Source organism: Hyla sarda, chromosome 1 (assembly GCF_029499605.1).
Source record: "Hyla sarda isolate aHylSar1 chromosome 1, aHylSar1.hap1, whole genome shotgun sequence".
Classification (NCBI taxonomy): Eukaryota; Metazoa; Chordata; class Amphibia; order Anura; family Hylidae; genus Hyla; species Hyla sarda.
In genome coordinates, this window is record NC_079189.1 from 167926055 (window position 1) to 167950627 (window position 24573).

Sequence of the window (24573 nt, forward strand, 5' to 3'; positions counted from 1 at the left end):
CTGACCTTGCCTCTGTCTAGTCCTTCTGTCCCACGCCTTCTCAGCAGTCAGCGAGGTTGAGCCGTTGCCGGTGGATACGACCTGGTTGCTACCGCCGCAGCAAGACCATCCCGCTTTGCGGCGGGCTCTGGTGAATACCAGTAGCAACTTAGAACCGGTCCGCCGGCACGGTCCACGCCAATCCCTCTCTGACACAGAGGATCCACCTCCAGCCGGCTGAATCCTGACAGTAGATCCAGCCATGGATCCCGCTGAGGTGCCGCTGCCAAGTCTCGCTGACATATCCATGGCGGTCGCCCAGCAATCCCGACTGATCGCCCAACAAGGTCACCAGCTGTCGCACTTGACCACCATGCTACAGCAACTTCAGTCACAGCTACAGCAGCGACCATCTCCTCCGCCGGCTCCTGCACCTCCTCCTCAGCGAGCGGCCGCTCCTAGCCTCCGCTTGTCTCTGCCGGACAAATTTGATGGGGACTCTAGACTCTGCGGTGGTTTCCTGTCACAATGTTCCCTACATTTGGAGATGTTGTCGCACCAGTTTCCTACAGAACGGTTGAAGGTGGCTTTCGTGGTTAGTCTCCTATCTGGGAAGGCCCTGTCATAGGCCACACCGCTCTGGGACCGCGATGATCCTGTCACCGCCACTGTACAGTCCGTCCTTCTTCGCTGAGGTTCGCAGTGTCTTCGAGGAACCAGCCCGAGCTTCTTCTGCCGAAACTGCCTTGCTGAACCTGGTCCAGGGAAAATCTTCTGTAGGCGAATACGCCATCCAATTTCGTACCCTCACCTCTGAATTATCTTGGAACAACGAGGCCCTCTGCGCGACTTTTAAAAAAGGCCTATCCAGTAACATCAAAGATGTGCTGGCCGCACGAGAAATTCCTGCCAACCTGCATGAACTTATCCATTTGGCCACCCGCATTGACATGCGTTTTTCTGAAAGACACCAGTAGCTCTGCCAGGAAAAAGACCTTGATCTCTGGGCACCTCTCTCACAGTATCCTTTGCAATCTACCCCTGTGCCTCCCGCCGAGGAGGCTATGCAAGTGGATCGGTCTCGCCTGACCCTTTGAAGAGAGGTCTCGCCGCAGAGATAAAAATTTATGTCTGTACTGCGCTAGTACCGAACATTTCTTGGTGGATTGCCCTATTCGTCCCCCACGTCTGGGAAACGCACGCACGCACCCAGCTCACGTGGGAGTGGCGTCTCTTGGTCTGAGGTCTGCTTCTCCACATCTCACTGTGCCCGTACGGATTTCTCCTTCTGCCAACTCCTTCTTCTCAGCTGTGGCCTTCTTGGACTCTGGTTCTGCGGGAAATTTTATTTTGGCATCTTTTGTTAATAAGTTCAACATCCCTGTGACCCGTCTCGCCAAGCCGCTCTACATTTCTTCAGTCAACGGAGTAAAATTGGACTGCACTGTGCGTTACCGCACAGAACCCCTGCTCATGAGCATTGGACTGCATCACGAAAAAATTGAACTTTTTGTTTTGCCCAACTGCACCTCTGTAGTCCTCCTCGGTCTGCCATGGCTCCAACGCCACTCTCCTACCCTTGACTGGACCACCGGGGAGATCAAGAGCTGGGGTGCTTCTTGCCACAAAAAATCCCTCACGTCTGCTCCCAGTCCCGTCTGTCAAACCTCAGTGTCTCCTCCTATACCTGGTCTCCCCAAGGCCTATCAGGACTATGTCATGCCTCCTCATAGCCCCTGTCCTAGTAACACTCTGCCCCGTGCCAAGCTTCACCCTCTGCCCCCCCTCCCCATTCCCACTCCTTCTGAACTGCCTGCCGTTGATGAGCATCCCCAGGACTTCTCTGTCCTCCAGAAGGAGACTCTACAATCACTCCCAATGTCCTCGTCCCATGTGGAGCGACATCCGGACAAAAAGAGGGGGAGACCTAAGGGGGGAGGGTACTGTTACGCCGAGCGCTCCGGGTCCCTGCTCCTCCCCGGAGCGCTCGCGGCGTTCCTCTCTCTGCAGCGCACCGGTCAGACCCGCTGACCGGGAGCGCTGCACTGACACTGCCGGCGGGGATGCGATTCGCATAGCGGGACGTGGCGGCTCGCGAATCGCATCCCAAGTCACTTACCTGTCCCGGTCCCCGGCTGTCACGTCCTGGCGCGCGCGGCTCCGCTCCTTAGGGCGCGCGAGCGCCAGCTCTCTAAGATTTAAAGGGCCAGTGCACCAATGATTGGTGCCTGGCCCAATCAGTCTGATTAGCTTCCACCTGTGCACCTGTCCATATAACCTCACTTCCCCTTTCCTTCCTTGCCGGATCTTGTTGCCATTGTGCCTTGAGAAAGCGTTTACTGTGTTTGCCATTACTGTGTTCCTGACCTCTTGCTATCTCCATTGACTACGAACCTTGCCGCCTGCCCCGACCTTCTGCTACGTCTGACCTTGCCTCTGTCTAGTCCTTCTGTCCCACGCCTTCTCAGCAGTCAGCGAGGTTGAGCCGTTGCCGGTGGATACGACCTGGTTGCTACCGCCGCAGCAAGACCATCCCGCTTTGTGGCGGGCTCTGGTGAATACCAGTAGCAACCTAGAACCGGTCCGCCGACACGGTCCACGCCAATCCCTCGCTGATACAGAGGATCCACATCCAGCCTGCCGAATCGTAACAAGGATAGGGGATAAGTAGCTGATCTCTGGGACGGGACCCCAGTTCTCGGTGAGCAGTACCTGTGGCAGACAGTACATTCTCCTTTGACATATTCTACTTTAACACAGTGGTAATTTTTTGTTGTTACTTCCATCCTTTCTTGGTGAAAAATCTAAAACTGTCATGAAATTTTTGAAAATTTTGCATTTTTCTAACTTTGAAACTCTCTGCTTGTAAGGAAAATGGATATTCCAAATAAATGATATATAAATTCACATATACAATATGTCTACTTTATATCTGCATCATAAAGTTTACATGTTTTTACTTTTAGAAGACATCAGAGGGCTTCAAAGTTCAGAAGCAATTTTTTTATTTTTCGCAAAATTTAAAAAATCAGAATTTTTCAGGGACCAGTTCAGTTTTGAAGTGGATTTTTGGGGTCTTTGTTTTAGAAACACCCCATAAATGACCCCATTATAAAAACTGCTCCCCCCCCCCAAGTATTCAAAATGACATTCAGAAAGTGTGTTAACCCTTTAGGTGTTTCACAGGAATAGCAGCAAGGTGAAAGAGAAAACTCAAAATCTTCATTTTTTTTTACACTCGCATGTTCTTGTAGACCCAGTATTTGTCATTTTACAAGGGGTAATAGAAGAAGAAGCCCCCCAAAATGTGTAACCCAATCTCTCGTGAGTAAGGAAATACCTCACATGTGGATGTCAAGGGCTCTGTGGATGCACTACAAGGCTCAGAAGGGAAGGAGCGACAATGGGATTTTGGAAAGTGAGTTTTTCTGAAATGGCTTTTGGGGGGCATGTCACATTTAGGAAGCCCCTATGGTGCCAGAACAGCAAAAAAACAAAACAAAAAAAAACAAAAAACAGCATGGCATAATATTTTGGAAACTACACCCCTCAAGAAACGTAACAAGGGGTCCAGTGAGCCTTAACACCCCACAGGTGACAGGTGTTTGACGACTTTTCGTTAAAGTCAAAATGTGTAAATTAATTTTTTTTCACTAAAATGCTGGTTTTCCCCCCAATTTTTACATATTCATAAGGGGTTATAGGAGAACATGCCCCCCAAAATTTGTAACCCCATCGAGTATGGAAATACCCCATGTGTGGACATCAAATGCACTGCGGGCGCACTACAATGCTCAGAAGAGAAGAAGTCACATTTGGCTTTTGGAAAGCAAATTTTGCTGAAATGGTTTTGGGGGGGCATGTGACATTTAGGAAGCCCCTATGGTCCAGACCAGCAAGAAAAAACACATGGCATACTATTTTGGAAACTACACCCCTCAAGGAACGTAACAAGGGGTACATTTAGTCCTAACACCCCACAGGTGCTTGACAAATTTCCGCAAAATTTGGATGTCAAAATGAAAAACTAGATTTTTTTCACTAAAATGCTGGTGTTACCCCAAATTTTTTCATTTTCACAAGGGGTAATTGGAGAAAAAGCCTCCTATAATTTGTAAGCCCATTTCTTCTGAGTATGGAAATACCCCATATGTGGATGTAAAGTGCTCTGCGGGCGAACTACAATGCTCAGAAGAGAAGGTGAGAGAATTTGGGAGGTCATGTGCATTTACACTTACATTGACGTGATCTAAGGTGATACAAGATGCTCAACTCAAAGTGCAGTTGTGCACCTAAGTTGGAGTGGAGGACCTGCATCTATGGATCACAATGTGGTTTCACAACTGTGGTTAATGTAAACAATGACATTAGCTAACCCTCAAACCTGATGTAAAATTGAGACATTAGCCAGTGTATCCTTATATGGAGGACACACTTGAGCCCGCACACCACGCCAAGGTTTCTCAAATGATGCGGGTCCTATAAACTAACCTACCTGGCCAGATAAATAAAACCAGGAACCAAATTACGGCAGCCATAGGTCTGACTTGCAGATTGCTCCTCAGTCACCTCCAGTGTGAATCTAAGCACACATACAATGGGAGGGAGGAGACAAGCTACAAGCCCCACCCTGGTTGGTTCATTTATAGCAGGCCTCACAGGTGAAACCCTAATGCTGCCAAGCAAGATGAAAGGGTGCATTAGTATAAGCCCAAAGCAAAAGCATAACGGCTTATATTTGCATGAACGGGGTTATAGCAGGAAACTCAACCCCAAGTGCAGTTGTGCACCTTTGCTGGGGCAGAGGTCCTGCACTTGTGAACCGTTGCTAAGGGCGATCCCCAGCAAAAATTGCATACAATGGAGGATGCCTGCAAACGGTCACAAGTACCACAATGGCATCCTGACACCTGATAAACGTGTATGTGGATGCGTTAACCATGACTGACTTTAAACAAACAATTACATTGACGTGATCTAAGGTGATACAAGGTGCTCAACCCCAAGTGCAGTTGTGCACCTAAGTTGGAGTGGAGGACCTGCACCTATGGATCACAATGTGGTTTCACTGCTGTGGTTAATGTAAACAATGACATAAGCTAACCCTCAAAACTGATGTAAAATTGAGACATTAGCCAGTATATCCTTATATGAAGGACACACTTGAGCTAAGGTTTCTCAAATGATGCAGGTCCTATCAACTAACCTACCTGGCCAGATAAATAAAACCAGGAACCAAATTACGGCATTTACAAATCATTTGCGTCATGTGCATTTACAAAGCCCCCCGTGGTGCCAGAACAGTGGACCCCCCCCACATGTGACCCCATTTTGGAAAATTGACCCCTCATAGAATTTAATAAGGGGTGCAGTGAGCATTTACACCCCACTGGCATTTGACAGATCTTTGGAACAGTGGGCTGTGCAAATGAAAAACTTTATTTTTCATTTTCACGGACCACTTTTCCAAAAATCTGTCAGACACCTGTGGGGTGTAAATGCTCACTTTACCCCTCATTACATTATGTGAGGGGTGTAATTTCCAAAATGGGGTCACATGTGGGGGGGGGGGGGGGTCAACTGGGGGCTTTGTAAACACACATGGCCTTCAATTTCAGACACATTCTCTCTCCAAAAGCCCAATGGCGCTCCTTCTCTTCTGAGCATTGTAGTTCGCACGCAGAGAACTTTACATCCGCATATGGGGAATGTTGTTACTCAGAAGAAATGGGGCTACACATTTTGGGGGGCTATTTTCCTATTCTCCCTTGTGAAAATGAAAAATGTAGGGTAACACCAGCATTTTAGTGAAATTTTTTTTTTTTCATTTTCACATCCAACTTTAACGGAAATTCGTCAAACACCTGTGGGGTGTACCCCTTGTTACATTCCGTGAGGGGTGTAGTTTCCAAAATGGGGTCACATGTGGGTATTTATTGTTTTGCGTTTATGTCAGAACCGCTGTAAAATCAGCCACCCCTGTGCAAATCACCAATTTAGACCTCAAATGTACATGGCATGCTCTCACTCCTGAGCCATGTTGTGCGCCCGCAGATCACTTTACGCCCACATATGGGGTATTTCCGTACTCAGGAGATATTTCGTTACAAATTTTGGGGGTCTTTTTTTCCTTTTACCACTTGTAAAAATTAAAAGTATGGGACAACACCAGCATGTTAGTGTAAAAATTATTTTTATTTACACTAACATGCTGGTGTAGACCCCAACTTTACCTTTTCATAAGGGGTAAAAGGAGAAAAAGCCCCCCAAAATTTGTAACGCAATTTCTCCCGAGTACGGAGATATCCCATATGTGGCCCTAAACTGTTTCCTTGAAATATGACAGGGCTCCAAAGCGAGAGAGACCCATGGGCATTTGAGGACTAAATTGGGGATTTGAATCCGCCACAAAAATACCCTACGGCAGTGTTTCCCAAACGGGGTGTAAGTGTCAGTCAGTGGCTGTCCGGCAATACTGGGAGCTGTTGTTTTTCAACAGCTGGAGGCTCCATTTTAGAAACAGTGCCGAACAAGGCTTTTTTTTTTAATGGGGAATGTGTAGGGGTATGTGTATATGTAGTGTTTTACTTTTTATTATGTTATGTGTATGTAGTGTAGTGTTTTAGGGTACATTTACATGGGCAGGTTTACAGTGAGTTTCTCGCTGGGAGTTTGAGCTGTGGCGGAAAATTTGTCGCATCTCAAACTTGCAGCAGAAAACTCACTGTGAACCCCCGCCCGTGTGAATGTACCCTGTACACATGGCGGGGGCAAACATCCAGCTGTTGCAAAACTACAACTCCCAGCATGCACTGACAGACCATACATGCTGGGAGTTGTAGTTATGCAACAGCTGGAGGCACATTGGTTGCGATACACAGAGTTTGTTACTTAACTCAGTGTTTCGCAACCAGTGTGCCTCCAGCTGTTGCAAAACTAGAACTCCCAGCATGTACAGTCTCAGTGCATTCTGGGAGTTGTATTTTTTTAACAGCTGGAGGTACACTGGTTGCAAAACACTGAGTTAGGTAACAAACTCGATTTCACAACCAATGTGTCTTCAGCTGTTGCAAAACTGGAACAATCAGCATGCATTGACAATCGAAGGGCATGCTGAGAGTTTTAGTTTTGAAACAGCTGGAGGCACACTGCTACAACTCCCAGCATTCCCTTTGGTAGTCTGTGCATGTTGGGAGTTGTAGTTATGGAACAGCTGGATGCACACTTTTTCATAGAAAAAATGTGCCTCCAGCTGTTGCATAACTACAACCCCCAGCATGCACAGACTACCAAAGGGCATGCTGGGAGTTGAAGTTGGAACTCCAGCTGTTGCAAAACTACAACTCCCAGCATGCCCTTTGGCTTTGCATGCTGAGAATTGTTGCTAAGCAACAGCAGGAGGTGAACAGGCCTCACCTCCTGCTGTATCCTGCCGTTGGGACTGCTGCGGCTACTGCTGCTCCGGTCACTGCCACCACACCAGAGGGGACCCCCGCTGGACCAGGGAGAGGTAGTAGACCCCCAGCTGGCCACGATCGCTGCCATGATCGCCATTCCAATCACCGCCCAGCAGGGTCGTGATTGGTCGGTTGTTCTGACCGATCAATCACGTGATCGTGAGGCGGCACCCGTGCCACCTCACTCCTGCTGGATAAGGGTGAATGGGGCTGTTTCGGATAGCCCCATTCACCCTTTTTTCCAGGTCACCAGAGACCCGATTGACCCGGAAGGGGTTTGCACGGGGTGCCTGCTGATGGATATCAGCAGTCACCCCGGTCTGGTCCCCGCCTGGCGCGCGGGGGGTACCAAAATTCCCACGGGCATACCCATACGCCCTCAGTCCTTAAGGACTTTAAAATGGGGGCGTATGGATACGCCCGGTGTCCTTAAGGGGTTAAATCAGATGTTAATGGAGTTCTACCATGAAGATGATTTGGTCTAAACTGATATGTAAATATACAAGTAATTATCAGTAATCAATCAGAAAGGTGGCCCTAGAAATATAGGGTGCATCCTGTAGGCAGTTTTCTCTTCTGCTCAGTTGCTCAGTTTTCCTTAAACACAGAGAAGGTGCACTGTAGAAGCTGCATATGGCAGTCTATTTTGCTGTATATTCAAAGTTCACTTACATGCGCCTGTATCAGGGAGTCTGACTAGTGTTGTACCGCCTATAGAGGCAGACAATGCAACTTGATTTTACCTGCATATCCCGAGTGCTGGACGGACGTTCTTTTAATTATATTCTAAATGTACGCTAAATCGCGAAGTGCTGATATTCGCGGTAAAAATCTGCATTTAGAATATTCGCCCTCAACACTAGTAAAGAGTAGTACAGAACATGTAGTACCACTCTGTACTGTAGGGAGGCGCTACCAGACAGCCAGTCAGTGCATACGCTTCAGTAATACAGGTGTTTTTCCAATAAAAATGGCCATTCTGATTGGTCAGTTCTTCCAACCACTGACACATTTCACAGATCTGGACTGTCTGCAGCTTTCTATGTTGAGTCTGGTTTCAAGTTACAATGATCCAGAAAAGACCATTATATGTTAAACTATTTTATGTTGAGGCCATTGGAAGTTGAGGGATCACTGTATATCTAAGTATATTTTTAAAATTATTATAAGAAGAATTACTCTAGCAGTGACCAATTTACTCTAAGGGTAGGGTCACGCGGGAGTAGCTGCGCTTCTGGCAGTCACAGAGCTACAGCAGAGCAAGCTCCCTGCTGCTGCCATAGCTCTGTGTGTGTCCGCTCTTGACTGTGAATTTCCCGATGGCAGTCATCAGCTGACACAACCACTTAATGTGTCCATTCTTATTTGCTGCCTACACAACAGAAGGAAGCACCCCGCTGCGCAAAAAGATACAGGCAGTGTGGGACTGCCAGGAGTTGCCATATCAAGTATTTTACAGCAATATCTAGAGCAGGGGTCTCAAACTCACTACCCGCAGGCAATTTGCGGCCCATGGAACGACATCTTGCGGCCCTCACCAGGGATCTGGAATTTGTATCGCCCGATGCCTGGGACATGCAGCTAAGGCTACCCAATGTGGGGAATCTGTGCTAAGGCTACCTAATGTGGGTAAACTGTGCTGCGCTACCTAATGTGGGTAAACTGTGCTAAGGCTACCTAGTTTGGGTAAATTGTGCTAAGGCTACCTAATGTGGGGAATGTATGCTAAGGCTACCTAATGTGGGGAATCTGTGTTAAGGTTACCTAATGTGGGGAATCTGTGCTAGGGCTACCTAATGTGCGGAATCTGTGCTAAGGCTACCTAAAGTGGGGAATCTGTGTTAAGGCTACCTAATGTGGGAAATCTGTGCTGCGGCTACCTAATGTGCGTAATCTATGCTAAGGCTACCTAATGTGGGGAATCTGTGTTAAGGCTACCTACTTTGAGGAATCTATGCTAAGGCTACCTAATGTGGGGAATCTGTGTTAAGGCTACCTAAAGTGGGGAATCTGTGTTAAGGCTACCTAATGTGGGGAATCTGTGCTAAGGTTACCTAATGTGGGGAAGCTGTGTTGTGCTACCGATTGTAGGGAAACTGTGCTGTGCTACCTAATGTGGGTAAACTGTGCTAAGGCTACCTAGTTTGGGTAAACTGTGCTAAGGCTACCTAATGTGGGGAATCTATGCTAAGGCTACCTAATGTGGGAAATCTGTGCTACGGCTACCTAATATGGGTAATCTATGCTAAGGCAACCTAATGTGGGGAATCAGTGTTAAGGCTACCTAATGTGAGGAATCTATGCTAAGGCTACCTAATGTGGGAAATCTGTGTTAAGGCTACCTAATGTGGGGAATCTGTGCTAAGGCTACCTAATATGTGGAATCTGTGCTAAGGCTACCTAAAGTGGGGAAACTGCTGCGGCTACTTGTTGCTGGTGGATGATGGGGGTGCTACTGTTGGTGGGGGGTGTTGCTGGTGGATGATGAGGGGCACATGATGGGGGCATTATGTGTGAGGCACAGCCTCACCCAGCCTCTACCTCCAGTGGCCCCCAGATAATTTGAGTTTGAGACCCCTGATCTAGTTAGAGGAGCATTACATAATTCCAATTAAGAAATTGTTAGGTTTTAGGGGATCTAACAGATAAACATAATAGTTAATAACGGGACAAATCCTCTAAAGTAATTCCTGCTTGTCTCTCTATGTCTCTGATACTGTATGGTATTTAAATTTGCTTGCAGCATTAGGGAGCAACACTCAATATATATTTACCTGTGTATAGTCAATAAGTCAGTAGCTCACCTTGGAGCAGGGATACCTGTCATAGATTAACCATAAGCTTGTAATCATACAGTGGTTAGCCAGTCTGGTGCTGGTATACATTGGCAGCCTCTCAAAATGTTATGCTAATATATTGTGGTTTCATGTTTAGAAAGCATTAGGAGTTATTTCAAGAGTAAGATCGCCACCTACTGACAACTCTGTAAACCACACTTCTGTATTAAATACATTAGTTTCATGATCTGTAGAAGTTATGTTTTATTTAGCTTAAAATATATATCTTACTTAAGATTAACCATAATCTTGTATTCATACAGTGTTTAGCCAGTCTGTTGGTGGTATACATTGGCAGCCTCTCAAAAAGTTATGCTGATGTATACTGTGGCATACTGGAAGCATCTCATTCAGTATAATGGCTCCATCACACTCAACTAAACAATTTACTGCACATATTTATTGGGACTCCAGCATGTTCTGCTGCATTTTGGAGAATGTTAAATAAACATATGTTTGAGAAATGGCCCGAATACAGACACGTGTTAACTACAATAGGGCTATAAACCTGAAAGGGCCTGCTGCAAGTATACTGCAGTATAAAAAAAAGGAATAACTTTTTGACAGGTTTCCAACATATACCACAGAAGAACTGGCTAAATGCTGTGTGAATGCAGTCTTACTGGGATACTGGTCTCATACAGCAAAATGGGTGGATTTTGCGTAGACATATAACTTAAAGGGGTATTCCAGTAAAAAACATTTTTTTTCATATCAACTGGCACCAGAAAGTTAAACAGATTTGTAAATGACGTCTATTCAAAAATAGTAATCCTTCCAGTACTTATCAGCTGCTGAAGTTGAGTTGTTCTTTTCTGTCTGCCCACAGTGCTCTCTGCTGACACCTCTGTCTGTCTCAGGAACTGTCCAGAGTAGGAACAAATCCCCATAGCAAACCTCTCCTGCTCTGGACAGTTTCTGAGACAGAAAGAGGTGTCAGCAGAGAGCACTGTTGTCAGACAGAAAACAACAACTCAACTTCAGCAGCTGGTAAGTACTGGTAGGATTAAGATTTTTAATAGAAGTAATTTACAAATCTGTTTAACTTTCTGGAACCAGTTGATATGGAAAAAACAAAACAAAACAAAACAAAAAAATACCCCTTTAAAGCGAAACTGTTATCATACTCCAGCAGCAGGATATCTGTTTAAATCTCCCAAAGCTTTGTTGTTGGAGACTACAGTTATCAGGATACAGATTTGCCTGTAGTTCCATGTCTGGTGAGTGGGGGTCTGGCGTAAATGCTGCAAAACGGATTTGGACACTTGGATGGCAGGTTGGTGACACCAGAAGTAGGGTTGTAGTTAATGTGTAAAAAATAACTAAATAAATTAATTTAAAAATTTTAGGGTTTATTTTTTGCGTCCTAAGCTGTAGTTTTTAACGGTACCACTTTTGCGTATATATGACTTTTTGATCACTTTGTATTACGTTTTTCCAGGGACGTGATGTGACCAAAAATCTGCAATTTTGGTGTTTGGAATTTTTTTTATGTTTACGCCTTTTACCGTGCAGCATGAGGAACATCATAATTTTATAGTTTGAACAATTATGCATGCTGTGATACCAAATATGTTTATTTATTTTTACAGTGTTTTATTTGGACAATGGGAAAAGAGGGGTGATTTAAACTTTTATTAGGGGGAGTTTAAAAAAAAAAAATTTTTTAAATACATTTTCTTCCTTTTTTTTCTTTTACACATTTTTTGACCCCCCTAGATGGCTTAGATAGATCAGTGTAATGCTATTGCATTACATTGATCTGTTTTCGGCGCTGGATTGTTAAGGGCTGCCAAAGGCAGCCTTAAAAGGGGTATTCCAGGCAAAACCTTTTTTTTATATATATCAACTGGCTCCGGAAAGTTAAACAGATTTGTAAATTGTAAATTTGAAAAAAATCTTAATTCTTCCAATAGTTATTAGCTTCTGAAGTTTTCTGTCTAACTGCTCAATGATGATGTCACGTCCCGGGAGTTGTGCATGATGGGAGAATATCCCCATAGGAACTGCACAGCTCCCGGAACGTGAGTCATCAGAGAGCAGTAAGACAGAAAACAACAACTCAACTTCAGAAGCTAATAACTATTGGAAGGATTAAGATTTTTTAATAGAAGTAATTTACAAATCTGTTTAACTTTCCAGTTGATATATAAAAAAAATGTTTTGGCCTGGAATACCTCTTTAAGCAATCGACGATCCGCGGAGCACCGGGAAGGACATGTTAGTCCCCGTTCCTCCCCAACAACCCATCTGCAGCCCGCGATTACATCGCAGAGCTGCAGATGGGTCCCCTAGACCCCATGGATTATTGGCCTTTAATGTTTAAATGCCATGATCGCTATTGATCATGGCATTTAACCATTTCAATGGCGGACATCTGAGCCAGCTCCAATATCTGTCATTACCGGCAGATGTCAGCTGCTGACAGCAGCAGGGATTTGCCAGTTATGATGAGGACCCGACCCACGGGCCCACGTCATGTTCCCCTCACCCGACCCATGACTAACGGTACGTCATAGGTCAGGAATGAGTTAAATAAAGCAGCTCTCAGTATTAATGCCCTGGAAATAAATACCTTAAAAGCCAGGATTTATGGATAACAGCTTGTTCTTTATTTATGTTGCAGATCCAATATACTGTATCAGAAAACAGTGGTGATGATGATGATGCAGTCTCGGAATATCACACTTGATAGACCCAATAGGTAGAAATAGCTGGTAGTAAGTCGCTGTTACAGTCCTTGAACAATATGAAGAATAAAGACTTGAGAATTGTTTGACTTGTAGTCCTCCTGAGTAGACTGGTTCTCTATTCCTAGTGATACGTACTGAGCTTAGAGGTGTGCGGCACTTCTGGCCTGTAGTATACTGCTCTTGTAGGATGACATTAGACACTGGAGACTTTTGACTACAACTTGAGACTTGACTTAAAACTGACTTTACTTAAGACTTACTTGACTTAGCTGTACTTCTGTTTTGGCAGCTATCCAAGTGTGAGTGAGTACTTCAGGAGACTTTACAGAGGTGTTCCGTGGTAAACTTTGCAAAATTTCTTCCCTTGGGTTACTCTGAGACATCATTGATCTGAGGACATCCAGAAGGGAGACTCCAGACGTTAGTCCATCACTTTAGAGGAGCCGGCTCAGAGGATACCTGAACCTAATTCTTACTTTGCTAAATGGCCATCAGCTGAGCTCTTGTCCCTAAAGCATCCAATTTTGTTGGTACTACCCCTATAGTGGGACACACCAGGAAGATTGCAGCGTGTTACCTAACCCTAAAATATTGTAGATGGAGGCAGACTCCCACTGAAGGTGTGAGAGCTGCTGCTGGGTAATGTTCCCTGGTCAGAGGCCAGAGCTCAACTAACTGACTTGTGCTTTAGGTTCCTTCCCTGTCTCTTGGGGAATAGAGTGGAGACAGGAAAGCCCTTAACCCTTAATTGGTTGAAGGGTGGACATGTGACATGTTACCAGCTTTACACAGTGAAGATAAGGATTTTGGGAACAGACAGTTAACCCATTGCACTTGTATTGGCTCAGTACATGCAAAAGACATATACATGTATAGAAAAATACACTTGCATAGCAATACATTTACAGAAATAGTCCTGAGACTGAGCTGGGGACCTTTAAAGGGGTACTCCGGCCCTAAGACATCTTTTCCCCTATCCATAGGGTAGGGGATAAGATGCCTGATCATGGGGGTCCTGCCACTGGGGACCCCCGCTATCATCAGCCTCCGGAGTGAACATCGCTCCGGGTCTGATGAATCACGAGGCCGGAGTATTTTGACATCACGGCTCCGCCCCCGTGTGACATGACGCTCTGCCCTCTCAATGGAAGTATATGGGAGGGGGCATGGCAGCTGTCACGCCCCCTCCCATAGGCTTGCATTGAGGGGGCGGAGCTTGGCGTCACACGGGGGCGGATCCGTGATGTCACGATACTCCGGCCCCGTGATCGTGATTCATCACACCCGGAGCGATGTTCGCTCTGGAGGCTGATGATAGCGGGGTGCTGCATGAAAGATTGCGGGGGTCCCCAGCAGTACCCCTTTAAGGCAAAAGCCACCCGAGCAGCGATCATGATAGCAAAAGGTGACCATGCAAATCCCGACAACTCACTACACCCATAAACATAACGTCCCAAAGATTCTCAATTAGATTTCTGTCTGAGGAACATAGGCACCAGTCAATGGCATCACTGTCTTCATCGTCCACAAACTGCTTAAAGGGGTACTCTGGCCCTAAGACATCTTATCCCCTATCCAAAGAATAGGGGATAAGATGTCTGATCGCGGGTGTCCCTCCGCAATCTCTCATGCAGCACCCACCTGTCTCAGCTGCACGCAGCGCTGGAGGCTCCGAATCTGAAGCCTCATGACCACGGGGCCGGAGTATCATGACATAATGACTCCACCCCCTTGTGACATCACGCCCGCCCCCTCAATGCAAGCCTATGTGAGGGGGCGGGGCGTGATGTCACAAGGGGGTGGAGTCGTCACATCACGATGTCAGCAGAGAGCACTATGGTCGTGGCAGGAAAGAAATCCAAAAAGAAAGGAATTTCCTCTGTAGTATACAGCCGCTAATAAGTACTGGAAGAATTGAGATTTTTTAATAGAAGTAATTTACAAATCTGTTTAACTTTCTGGCTTCAGTTGATTTAAAAAAAAAAAAAAGGTTTCCACCGAAGTATCCCTTTACTTTTTCCTTTACTTTGAATAACTTTTTTTTACTGATTTATAATATATTGGTTTTACTCACTTAAAATAAATAGTGTTGTGAAAATTACTTTCAACATTAAATTAAGGGGTTCTCTCCCAATAATGCAGATAGATCCCCTAGAGGGGGTCCCCTGCCCAGAAACCCTCTCTATGAAAGTGGAAAGATGCAGATGAGGAATGGTTTTAGTTCTGGAAAAATCCATTCATGTATTACATAAGATATTCATTTGACTGCTAGGCCACTTTCTGTTTAAAGGTAGGGTCACACGTACTGTATTTCGCTGTGTATTTGCTGCTGCATATTTTCCTACCCATTGAAGTCAATGGGTAGCAAAATCAGCTGCGTATTTTGGTACCCATTGACTTCAATGGGTAGGAAAATTTGCAGAAAGAAATACGCAGCAAAATACGCACCTGTGACCCTACCCTTACAAGGGGTTGTCATGAAGCAATCCATTTCAATGAGTGTCATTTTGGAGATGTTGCATTTTAGTATAGTGAATGAATGGCAGACTTTTTCTTATATATGCACATAAGTTCTGCATACTGTGTTAATGATAAATATACCTGTAGAATAAAAAAATAATATGAAAAGAAGACAGTAACAACACACTAACTAACAGAGCGTATATTCAGTTTATTTTAAAAATGCCATAAAAATAGATCTGTATAAATAGTGGTATAAATAACATCATGTAAACATAAAAACATCTTAGCAGAAATAGGATTAAATTTCACTGATTTGCTTTCTTCTAATTGAATCTTCAGAAAGTGGTGGAATTAAATGGAAAAACTCAAGGAGGTTCTTTACAATTCCTCTGTTAAATGGGTTGTAAAACTTTCCTTTCTCATCCATGAGATAAAAATACTTCTTTGCATTCAAATTCTCGTTTGTTGTTAAGTTGATAGCTGCCATGTATAGCTGTAAATATGAAATGTATGTTAATAAATTAATATTTTCAACTTAATGTAATCTGCTGGGCCACTGGGACTCCCATTCATCCCAAAAATAAACTAGTTTCCATCAGGGCTTCCAGTTGCTCTTTAGTAAAATACCTGGAAAGTGTCTAGTACTGTCTATTTTTTTTTCCTTTTCTTTCTTTTTTTTTTTTTTATATTTATTTTATATTCTCAATCTGAACAAAATTTTTCATAAATGCGATAGTACTGTCTATTAGGTAATGAGGGGTAATACATTAGTTGAGACAAGAGCACTGTTGTACCTGTCATGAGCTTGATATTTTTTTTAATTCTCAAAAGTTAATTCCCTTCCATTGTGATAAACCACTCCCTGCCTTTATTTTTATTATTGTTTAATATTCTACCTTGATTATGTTCTATATTTTTTGCTCACTCTCACTGAGCTCTGCAGACTGGGAAGGGGTGTTCCCCAGCATGTGTTACATCATCTGAAGCTCTGCTGGGGAGAACTTCCTCCCTTACTCTGCTACACACAGCCAAGAGCAATTTAGTGTAAGATGGGCTGTGATTGGCTGAGGCCTCACACACCCCTCTCAGCTCTTGGCACTGAAATCTAGAGTGTGTTGCTTGCAAAGTGAGCTAACTATTTAGCACAATATTCAGCACAATATTCAGTACTATGCACTGAAGGCATCATGACTTTACAATCTAGTTGAGCTCAAAGGGAAAGGAAGGTGAAATATTCAGCGCTATACACTCTATACAGTATATTAGAAAAGTAATTCAAATAGGCTAATCTATAACATATTCATTTTTATTACTAATGTCAGGTACCATTTAAATAATTTGACTTTTTCGTCATACAAATAAGACACAGTATAGACAAAACAGTAGAGTCTGCACTATGACACTAAATCAGCTCCAACTCCTCTAAAATTGAGATGTTAACTCAACTTTATTAGCTACAACATCTGGACAACTATAACTACTTACACACATTCCAGTCATCATAGCAGAAATAAAACCAATGACGGCAAGGAACAGGGAACCAAGTCCAATTAATAGACTCTGACCTTCGACCTGCAAAAAGTTCCATCCCAGGTAGATACTGAGGAGGCAGTTGATACACATGGTAAATAGGAATCCAACAAAGTATGTTCTGTAATGTAAATATATAATATGGAATGGCAAATTAGTGATACATATAATCATTGCTTATAACGTGAGACTTACTTAAATATACTTTTTAAAATCTAAAGAGAAGACAAATTTTTCCCTCTTTTTCTGGGGTCCTACAAAAAACCTAAAGAAAACGCATTAGAGGTCTAGCTATGCTATGTACAGTGGGGATCAAAAGTTTGGGCACCCCAGGTAAAAATGTGTATTAATGTGCATAAAGAAGCCAAGGAAAGATGGAAAAATCTCCAAAAGACATCAAATTACAGATTATACATTCTTATAATATGTCAACAAAAGTTAGATTTTATTTCCATCATTTACACTTTCCAAATAACAGAAAAGAAAAAAATGGCATCTGCAAAAGTTTGGGCACCCTGCAGAGTTAATATCTTGTACTGCCCCCTTTGGCAAGTATCACAGCTTGTAAACGCTTTTTGTAGCCAGCCAAGAGTCTTTCAATTCTTGTTTGAGGTATCTTTGTCCATGCTTCCCTACAAAAGTCTTCCAGTTCTTTGGATTTCTGGTCTGTCTGTCAGGCATTGCTCTTTTAAGGTCTATCCATAGATTTTCAATTATGTTGAGGTCAGGAGCTTGTGAAGGCCATGGCAAAACCTTCAGTTTATGCCTCTTGATGTTCCCCCGTGGATTTCGAGGTGTGTTTAGGATCATTATCCATTTCTAGAAGCCATCCTCTCTTTAACTTCAGCTTTTTCACAGTTGGCATCAAGTTAGCAACCAAAATTTGCTGAAATTTTATTGAATCCATTTTTCCTTCTACTCGTGAGATGTTCCCTGTGCCACTGGCTGCAATACAACCCCAAAGCATGATTGATCCATCCCCATGCTTAACAGTTGGACAGAGGCTCTTTTCATTAAATTCTGTTCCCCTTCTTCTCCTTCAACGTACCTTTGCTCATTCCGGGCAAAAAGTAAAATTTTAACCTCATCGGTCCACAGAATTTGTTTCCAAAATGCATCAGGCTTGTCTATATGTTCATCTGCACAGTTCAAACGCTGATTTTTGTGGTGAGGACGTAGAAGAGATTTTCTTCTGATGACTCTTCCATGAAGACCATATTTGTACAAGTATCTCTTTATAGTGGAATAGTGAGAACAATCCATGACACTGGCAGGTCTCAGCTTTGCAAAGGGGGCAGTGCATGCTATAAATTCTGCAGGGTGCCCAAACTTTTGCAGATGCCATTTTTTTGTTTTCTGTTATTTTGAAAGTCTAAATTATGGAAATAAAATCTAACTTTTGTTGACATAAGACTGTCTAATCAGTAATTTGATGCCTTTCGGAGATTTTTCCATCTTTCCTTGGCTTCTTTATGCACATTAATACAAATTTTTATCTGGGGTGCCCAAACTTTTGATCCCCACTGTATTATAAGTGCTTTCTGCTCCAGCATTACACGACTAAGAAATCAATGTAGGAGGTTTGCATTTATCGAGTTCTGTGCTCTCATCTGCTAAAAATCTTACAGTATAATGTACATGAAAGAGCCTCCAAACCTATTTCGTTGACCAATATCGTTGTAGACGTAAGGGCAATAGTGGTCGAAATAAGCCACGCAGCGGTTTGTCATGCAGCTATGCTTTGAACGCAGAGGCTTCACAAGATGACAAGTATGACAAAGTCTGCCTAGAGGGTTTTTGCCATTTTTCCAGTCATTAAAATTGATAGCCTAAAAGGAACAATAAACATTAATAATTAAAAATTGTCTGAAGGTATTTATAATATTGTTTCTGAAACGTAAAGCATAGTTAGAAACCAACTATTCTCCATTATGTTATATGCTGATAATTTAGTCATTACCTAGAAGTTTTCCTCTAAAAATCTGGTGAACACAAGAAAAATGAAGGCAATGAGGTGAAGTATGCACTAAATCTTTGGAGGAAACTTACAAAAGCAGCTACAACAATTTTGGTCCACTATTGCCACAACGCAGGCACTTAAATGTTCTCGATGAGACTCACAGGGATTTAGGGGACGGTATATGGGATGGTATATCCCCTAAATTCTTAACTCCACCTTCCTTTCTGAGAGGTGAGTGGTGTCTGGGATATATCGGTAAGTTTCTGAATTTTCATTATTACATAGGAGCTCTCTCTGATGTTATACATTTTATACTTATCCAACTGATAATTAGGCTGCCAGCCCCTGCCTGAGTTTAGAATATGGAGGAATGATGAGCTTCTTTAAGTGCATTAGATAAAAGTAGGTTGAACAACCATTCCAACTGTAGAACAGATGATTCCGGTTTAATGGCCAATCGTTTCATAGACTCTGGCTATACATGATCAGTGACAAAGGACGAATAGATAGATATATGTTGAAAAACTACTCTCTATTGATTCTTTGAGCTTAGTCGTGACGTCACGCCTGCCCCCTCAACAAAAGTCTATGGGAAGACTTTCCTTGAGGGGGCGGGCGTGACATCACGAGGGGGCGGCGTTGAACACGGAAGCCCGCACACAGCATCCGGAGTAATAAACTTCCGGACGCTGCGAGCGGAGCTCTGGAAGACAGGGCAGTGGAGAACCCCTTTAAAACCTGTCCAGAGGAAACGTTGCTAAGCTGCTAACTTTCATTTTCAGAGGCCTTTTCAAAAAAAAATAAATGAAAGAAGCGATCTGATTGGTTGCTAGGGGCAACTCAGCAACTTCTCCTCTGGACAGGTTTTGATAAATCTCCCCCTTTGAAAGAGTCTATGGCTGAAGCCTTCGGAGGGCTGCTCAAGGATGTCAGCTGCTGAAAAGTAAAGCAAAATGCCGTCTGAAGGAATTTGGGGGCCCCAAGCAAAATGGACATGGAGGTCCCCCCCTGATGTTCACGCACGCTCTAGGGCCGGCGTCAGGACGTAGTAACGCCGGCCCTTGAATTCTGGGAACGCGACGTGAGGGAACGTCAATACGAGGCCCCCACATTAGGTGCAGCAGAGTTCCCCCCACATTAGGTGCAGCAGAGTTCCCCCCACATTAGGCTGGCAGTATTGTTCCCCCCACATTAGGCTGGCAGTATTGTTCCCCCCACATTAGGCTGGCAGTATTGTTCCCCCCACATTAGGCTGGCAGTATTGTTCCTCCCACATTAGGCTGGCAGTATTGTTCCCCCCACATTAGGCTGGCAGTATTGTTCCCCCCACATTAGGCTGGCAGTATTGTCCCCCCCACATTAGGCTGGCAGTATTGTTCCCCCCACATTAGGCTGGCAGTATTGTTCCCCCCACATTAGGCTGGCAGTATTGTTCCTCCCACATTAGGCTGGCAGTATTGTTCCTCCCACATTAGGCTGGCAGTATTGTTCCCCCCACATTAGGCTGGCAGTATTGTTCCCCCCACATTAGGCTGGCAGTATTGTCCCCCCCCCACATTAGGCTGGCAGTATTGTCCCCCCCACATTAGGCTGGCAGTATTGTTCCTCCCACATTAGGTTGGCAGTATTGTTCCCCCCACATTAGGCTGGCAGTATTGTTCCCCCCACATTAGGCTGGCAGTATTGTTCCCCCCACATTAGGCTGGCAGTATTGTTCCCCCCACATTAGGCTGGCAGTGTTCCACACAGACATACAGCCTCCAGACATATACAGTGTATGGCTGGAGGCTGCATGCCTGTGTACTGCCCCACTTCAGTGCTCCGACCACCGCTCCTCCGGTCCGGCCATAGCATTAGTTCCCGGGACCGAAGAAGCGGTGGTCAGAACACCAAAGATGACATTCCGCTGGTCACTTACCAAGCTGGCCAGCGCGTGTCTTCCCCCTCCTCGATGCTCTGGTCTTCTGCGCCTCCGTTGCTATCAGCGCACGCACGGGGGGGCCGCAGAGAGTTAACGGGGGCATCCCTGTGTCTCGGAAACATCTGTCGGGACACAGGGATGTCCTTAATAGTGATGGGGGAATTGCCCCGTCGCTACAGGACGGGCAAGCATCGGCTCTGCTTGGGGCCCTGGGCCAGCTCGAGGCCCCAAGCAATTGCTTGGTTTGCCTGTCCTATAGGTAGCGACGGGCCTGTCCTTTGTTTATGAATGCTGTGTCTTTTCCTGTAATGGAAAGCTCTGAGTGGAAACAGTGGGACTTGGGCACAATATAGTTTTAGAATTTAGCCTGTGGACTCATTCTGTGTGATCTTTTGTTCTATACCATCAGACCGATTTTTTCCCTTAAGAAACTTTACGTGATGTTCTGCTTATACAGTACTGTCTTTAAAGTGTACCTGTCAGATCCCACAAAAAAATAACTAAACTGTTATATGTTACTTAGTACCTCATCCTGATCATGTACATGTCATTTATGTCTCTATCACCGATATTTCACAAAAAAATTGCATATTACAGCTGCTAATGTCTTTTCAATCTTGTCAAAGGGAGGGGGCGTGTCCATCTCTTTCCTGCACTGTGCTGACTCCTCCCCCTCCCTCACTCTGCCCACAGCTTTTGCAAAACTACAACTCTCTGCATGCCCAGACATCCTTTGACTGTCCAGGCATGCTTGGAGTTGTAGTTTTGCAAAAGCTGGAGGCACATGTTTGGTAAAACTCTGTGTAAGGGTGGGTTCACACTACGTTTTGATGATACGGTCACCGGATCCAGCTGGGGGGAGCGAAAACCGGGTGCTCCCGTATCGCAGCCAGACCCAGCCCCGATCTCATTCATTTGTATGAGCCGACCGGAGTCAGATAGTGGTATACCACGGTTTTAGGTCCGGTCAGAAAACCGGATACGGGGCAAAAATGAACCGACCGGAGTCACTATCTGACTCCGGTCGGCTCATTCAAATGAATGAGATCGGGGCTGGGATACGGGAGCACCCAGTTTTCACTCCATCCAGCCGGATCCGGTGACCGTATCATCAAAACGTAGTGTGAACCTACCCATACAGCAGTGTTGCTGCAGGCTGTATTCCTCCTGCAGCCTTGTCCATCAGCCATCTCGTGTCCATGACCCTTGGACACCCTCATCCTGCTGTGGGACTCATCAGTCTCCCAGAAGGTATGGAGACCCCTAGAGGTGGGATTTTCAAAGGCAGTTTTCTTTAATAAATGTGATTTTTTTTTTTTTTAAAGAAGTAGATTAGAAAAATTATTATTTTGCCAAGATGTACAACATATCAAAGGTTTTTATATCTGATAGTGTCCATGTAATGGCTAGTTCAGACACTATGTACACAACGTACACTATGCCAAATTTTGAAGAATTGTTCTCTCTTGTTATTCAGTGAATGCGTAGTAGACTATTTCTCATTATTGTATCAAATCGATTAATGTTTGACTATGTCCACAAATGGTGCAAATTTGTGTGACACAATGTGTATAGTGTACAAAGCACCAAGTGTAGCATGCTCATTCACTCAGTGCTGCTTCAATGTGCTCTTCCTAGCTCCTGAAAGTGTACCAAGCAGACAATACCAATTCATGTATTATGGACATGCAATAGCCAACATCCATTATCATGTTAGTTTACTATCTTTATCTGTGTTGACCCAGTGGTCTAGATCAATAATACAGCACCTGCTTAACAGCATAGTGATATTCTTCAGTGTCCTGAGGAAGAAAGCCAGGATCCATCAAAGATGCTTTTAAGAAGAAGATCCACATCAATACATTGCCAAGGAAGAATATGATATGCCATTCCCAGAAAGCATAGTATAAGACAGGCAGAATCTGTACACAGACAGAGAAAAATATTTAGTCAGTCATATTCTCAAAAAGATAATTTACCGAAACACATACTTTGTTACATGAACAGTATGAATGGCACCATTGGTCACTTACAGTACATATACTTCACCTAATATATTTACTTCTATATTTTTCTCTAAACCTTTTTCAACTCTTTAGTGATGTCCTCTTGTTTTGGCCAATTGTTGGTTTTGCGTTTTTATGTTTTTCTCTCGCATTTTTAAATTCATAACTCTTAAAATTTTTCACTTACAGATCCTTATAGGGGCTTATGTTATGGGGGATCAGTTTTGTTTTTATTGTATTACTTTAAAAAAATCATAACTTTTTATAAGAAAATTAATATGCTTAAAACTGTCCTATTCTGACCTTTATAGCACTTTTATTTTTCTGTGTACAGACCTTTTTGACAGCTCATCTTTTGCGTTATGATCTTTAGTTTTTATTTAGTTTTCATGTGACTTTTTGATTACTTTTTATAATTTTTTTTCTGGTATATTACCGTACCTAAAATAAACAATTATGGACTTTATGGCATTTCTTTATGTTTAGGCCATTTACTGTGCAGTTTCATTAATATCATATTTTAATAGTTTTGACAGTTATGTACATAGTGATACCAAATGTTTATGTTTACTTTTATTTTCTTCATTTGATTTATAAAATGTGAAAAGAGAGGTTATAGAAACATTTATTTAAGGTGGGGGGGGGGTCACATTTTTTTTTCACAATTCTTTAGCTCTCATAGGGGACAATATTACTTACACTCTTACAATTGTTAACACTCTTCAACTCTATGCCATAGGCCATAGGCCATAGCATTAATCAGTGTTATCGGCGCTCCACTTATGCAGACTGCTGAGACAGTTTGAATACTTAGATCGCCAATGGGACTGCACGGAGGCAGGTAGGACTTCACAAATACTCTTCGGTAGTCACTGGCGCCAGGAATTTAGCAATTCAACTTTAATTGCAGGATCTAAGGAGTTAATGTCTGGCACTGGCAGGATTGCCGCTGCCTGGCATTAAAGGTGAATCCTGTCTACTGATAGTGGCCATTTCTCACCGTCTTCATAGACTGTTAATGCTATAGTATGTAAAAATATGTCATTTCGCATTAACGTATCCCTGTCCATGATGTAACTGTGTTTAGGGTTAAGGCTATTTTCACAAACTTTAAGATGAAAAATAAAACAAACAAAGAAAAAGGCTGGGAAATTGGTAGGAAAGACAGCCCTTTGGAATGAAATAATTTGTTATATCAAAGTCTATGTAAAAGCAGTCTTCAGTACACACATTCTGTAAAGAAATGGTCATACTTCCAACAATGGAATTATGGATGTTTTTTGTACAATATGTGCATGGATGACAGCTTGTAATCTGTTCCAGGCTCTTTTCACCAAATCCATAGGCAGTAAAGAAGGCAGCGACACGCGCAACTCATCACTACATTCAGTACAAAGAGCAAAGGCCCATTCTGGAGATCGCGGGAGGTCCCAGCAGTTGGACTCACTGTGATCTCACAATTATCCCCTATCTTGTGCCACCAAAAGTACTAATTAAAACACATTCTCAAGGTATTTTGCTTAAATAAAAAGTATATACACTACAAGGAAGAATAGCACCCAGTTAAAAAGTGTTTAATGTTTATTTTTTATTTTTTTTCTGTTAAAGGAGTAGTCTACGGCACACAATTCCAACTCCGTTCTGCCTGGGCCCAATAAAATTTGAAAACAAACTTCCACTCACTCTCCTGCATTCATTCAGTACGCGGCTACAGCTGATCGGTCCTC

General features: G+C 43.7%; 1 protein-coding gene across 2 annotated transcripts in view; it reads right to left on the reverse strand.

Moving 5' to 3' along the window:
• Positions 1-15632: 15632 nt before the first annotated feature.
• The window catches only part of LOC130361127 (uncharacterized), a 43001-nt gene continuing 34060 nt past the window's right edge, over positions 15633-24573 (reverse strand). The window contains exons 8-11 of one of the 2 annotated variants that reach the window (XM_056563729.1): positions 22610-22762; positions 18616-18788; positions 16915-17080; positions 15633-15922 (exon numbers count right to left, since the gene is read on the reverse strand). In XM_056563729.1, the coding sequence (XP_056419704.1) occupies positions 15728-15922; positions 16915-17080; positions 18616-18788; positions 22610-22762 (687 nt within the window). In that variant the 3' untranslated portion in view covers positions 15633-15727. The remainder of the gene's footprint in view (positions 15923-16914; positions 17081-18615; positions 18789-22609; positions 22763-24573) is intronic. The other variant, XM_056563739.1, reaches the window with a different exon arrangement.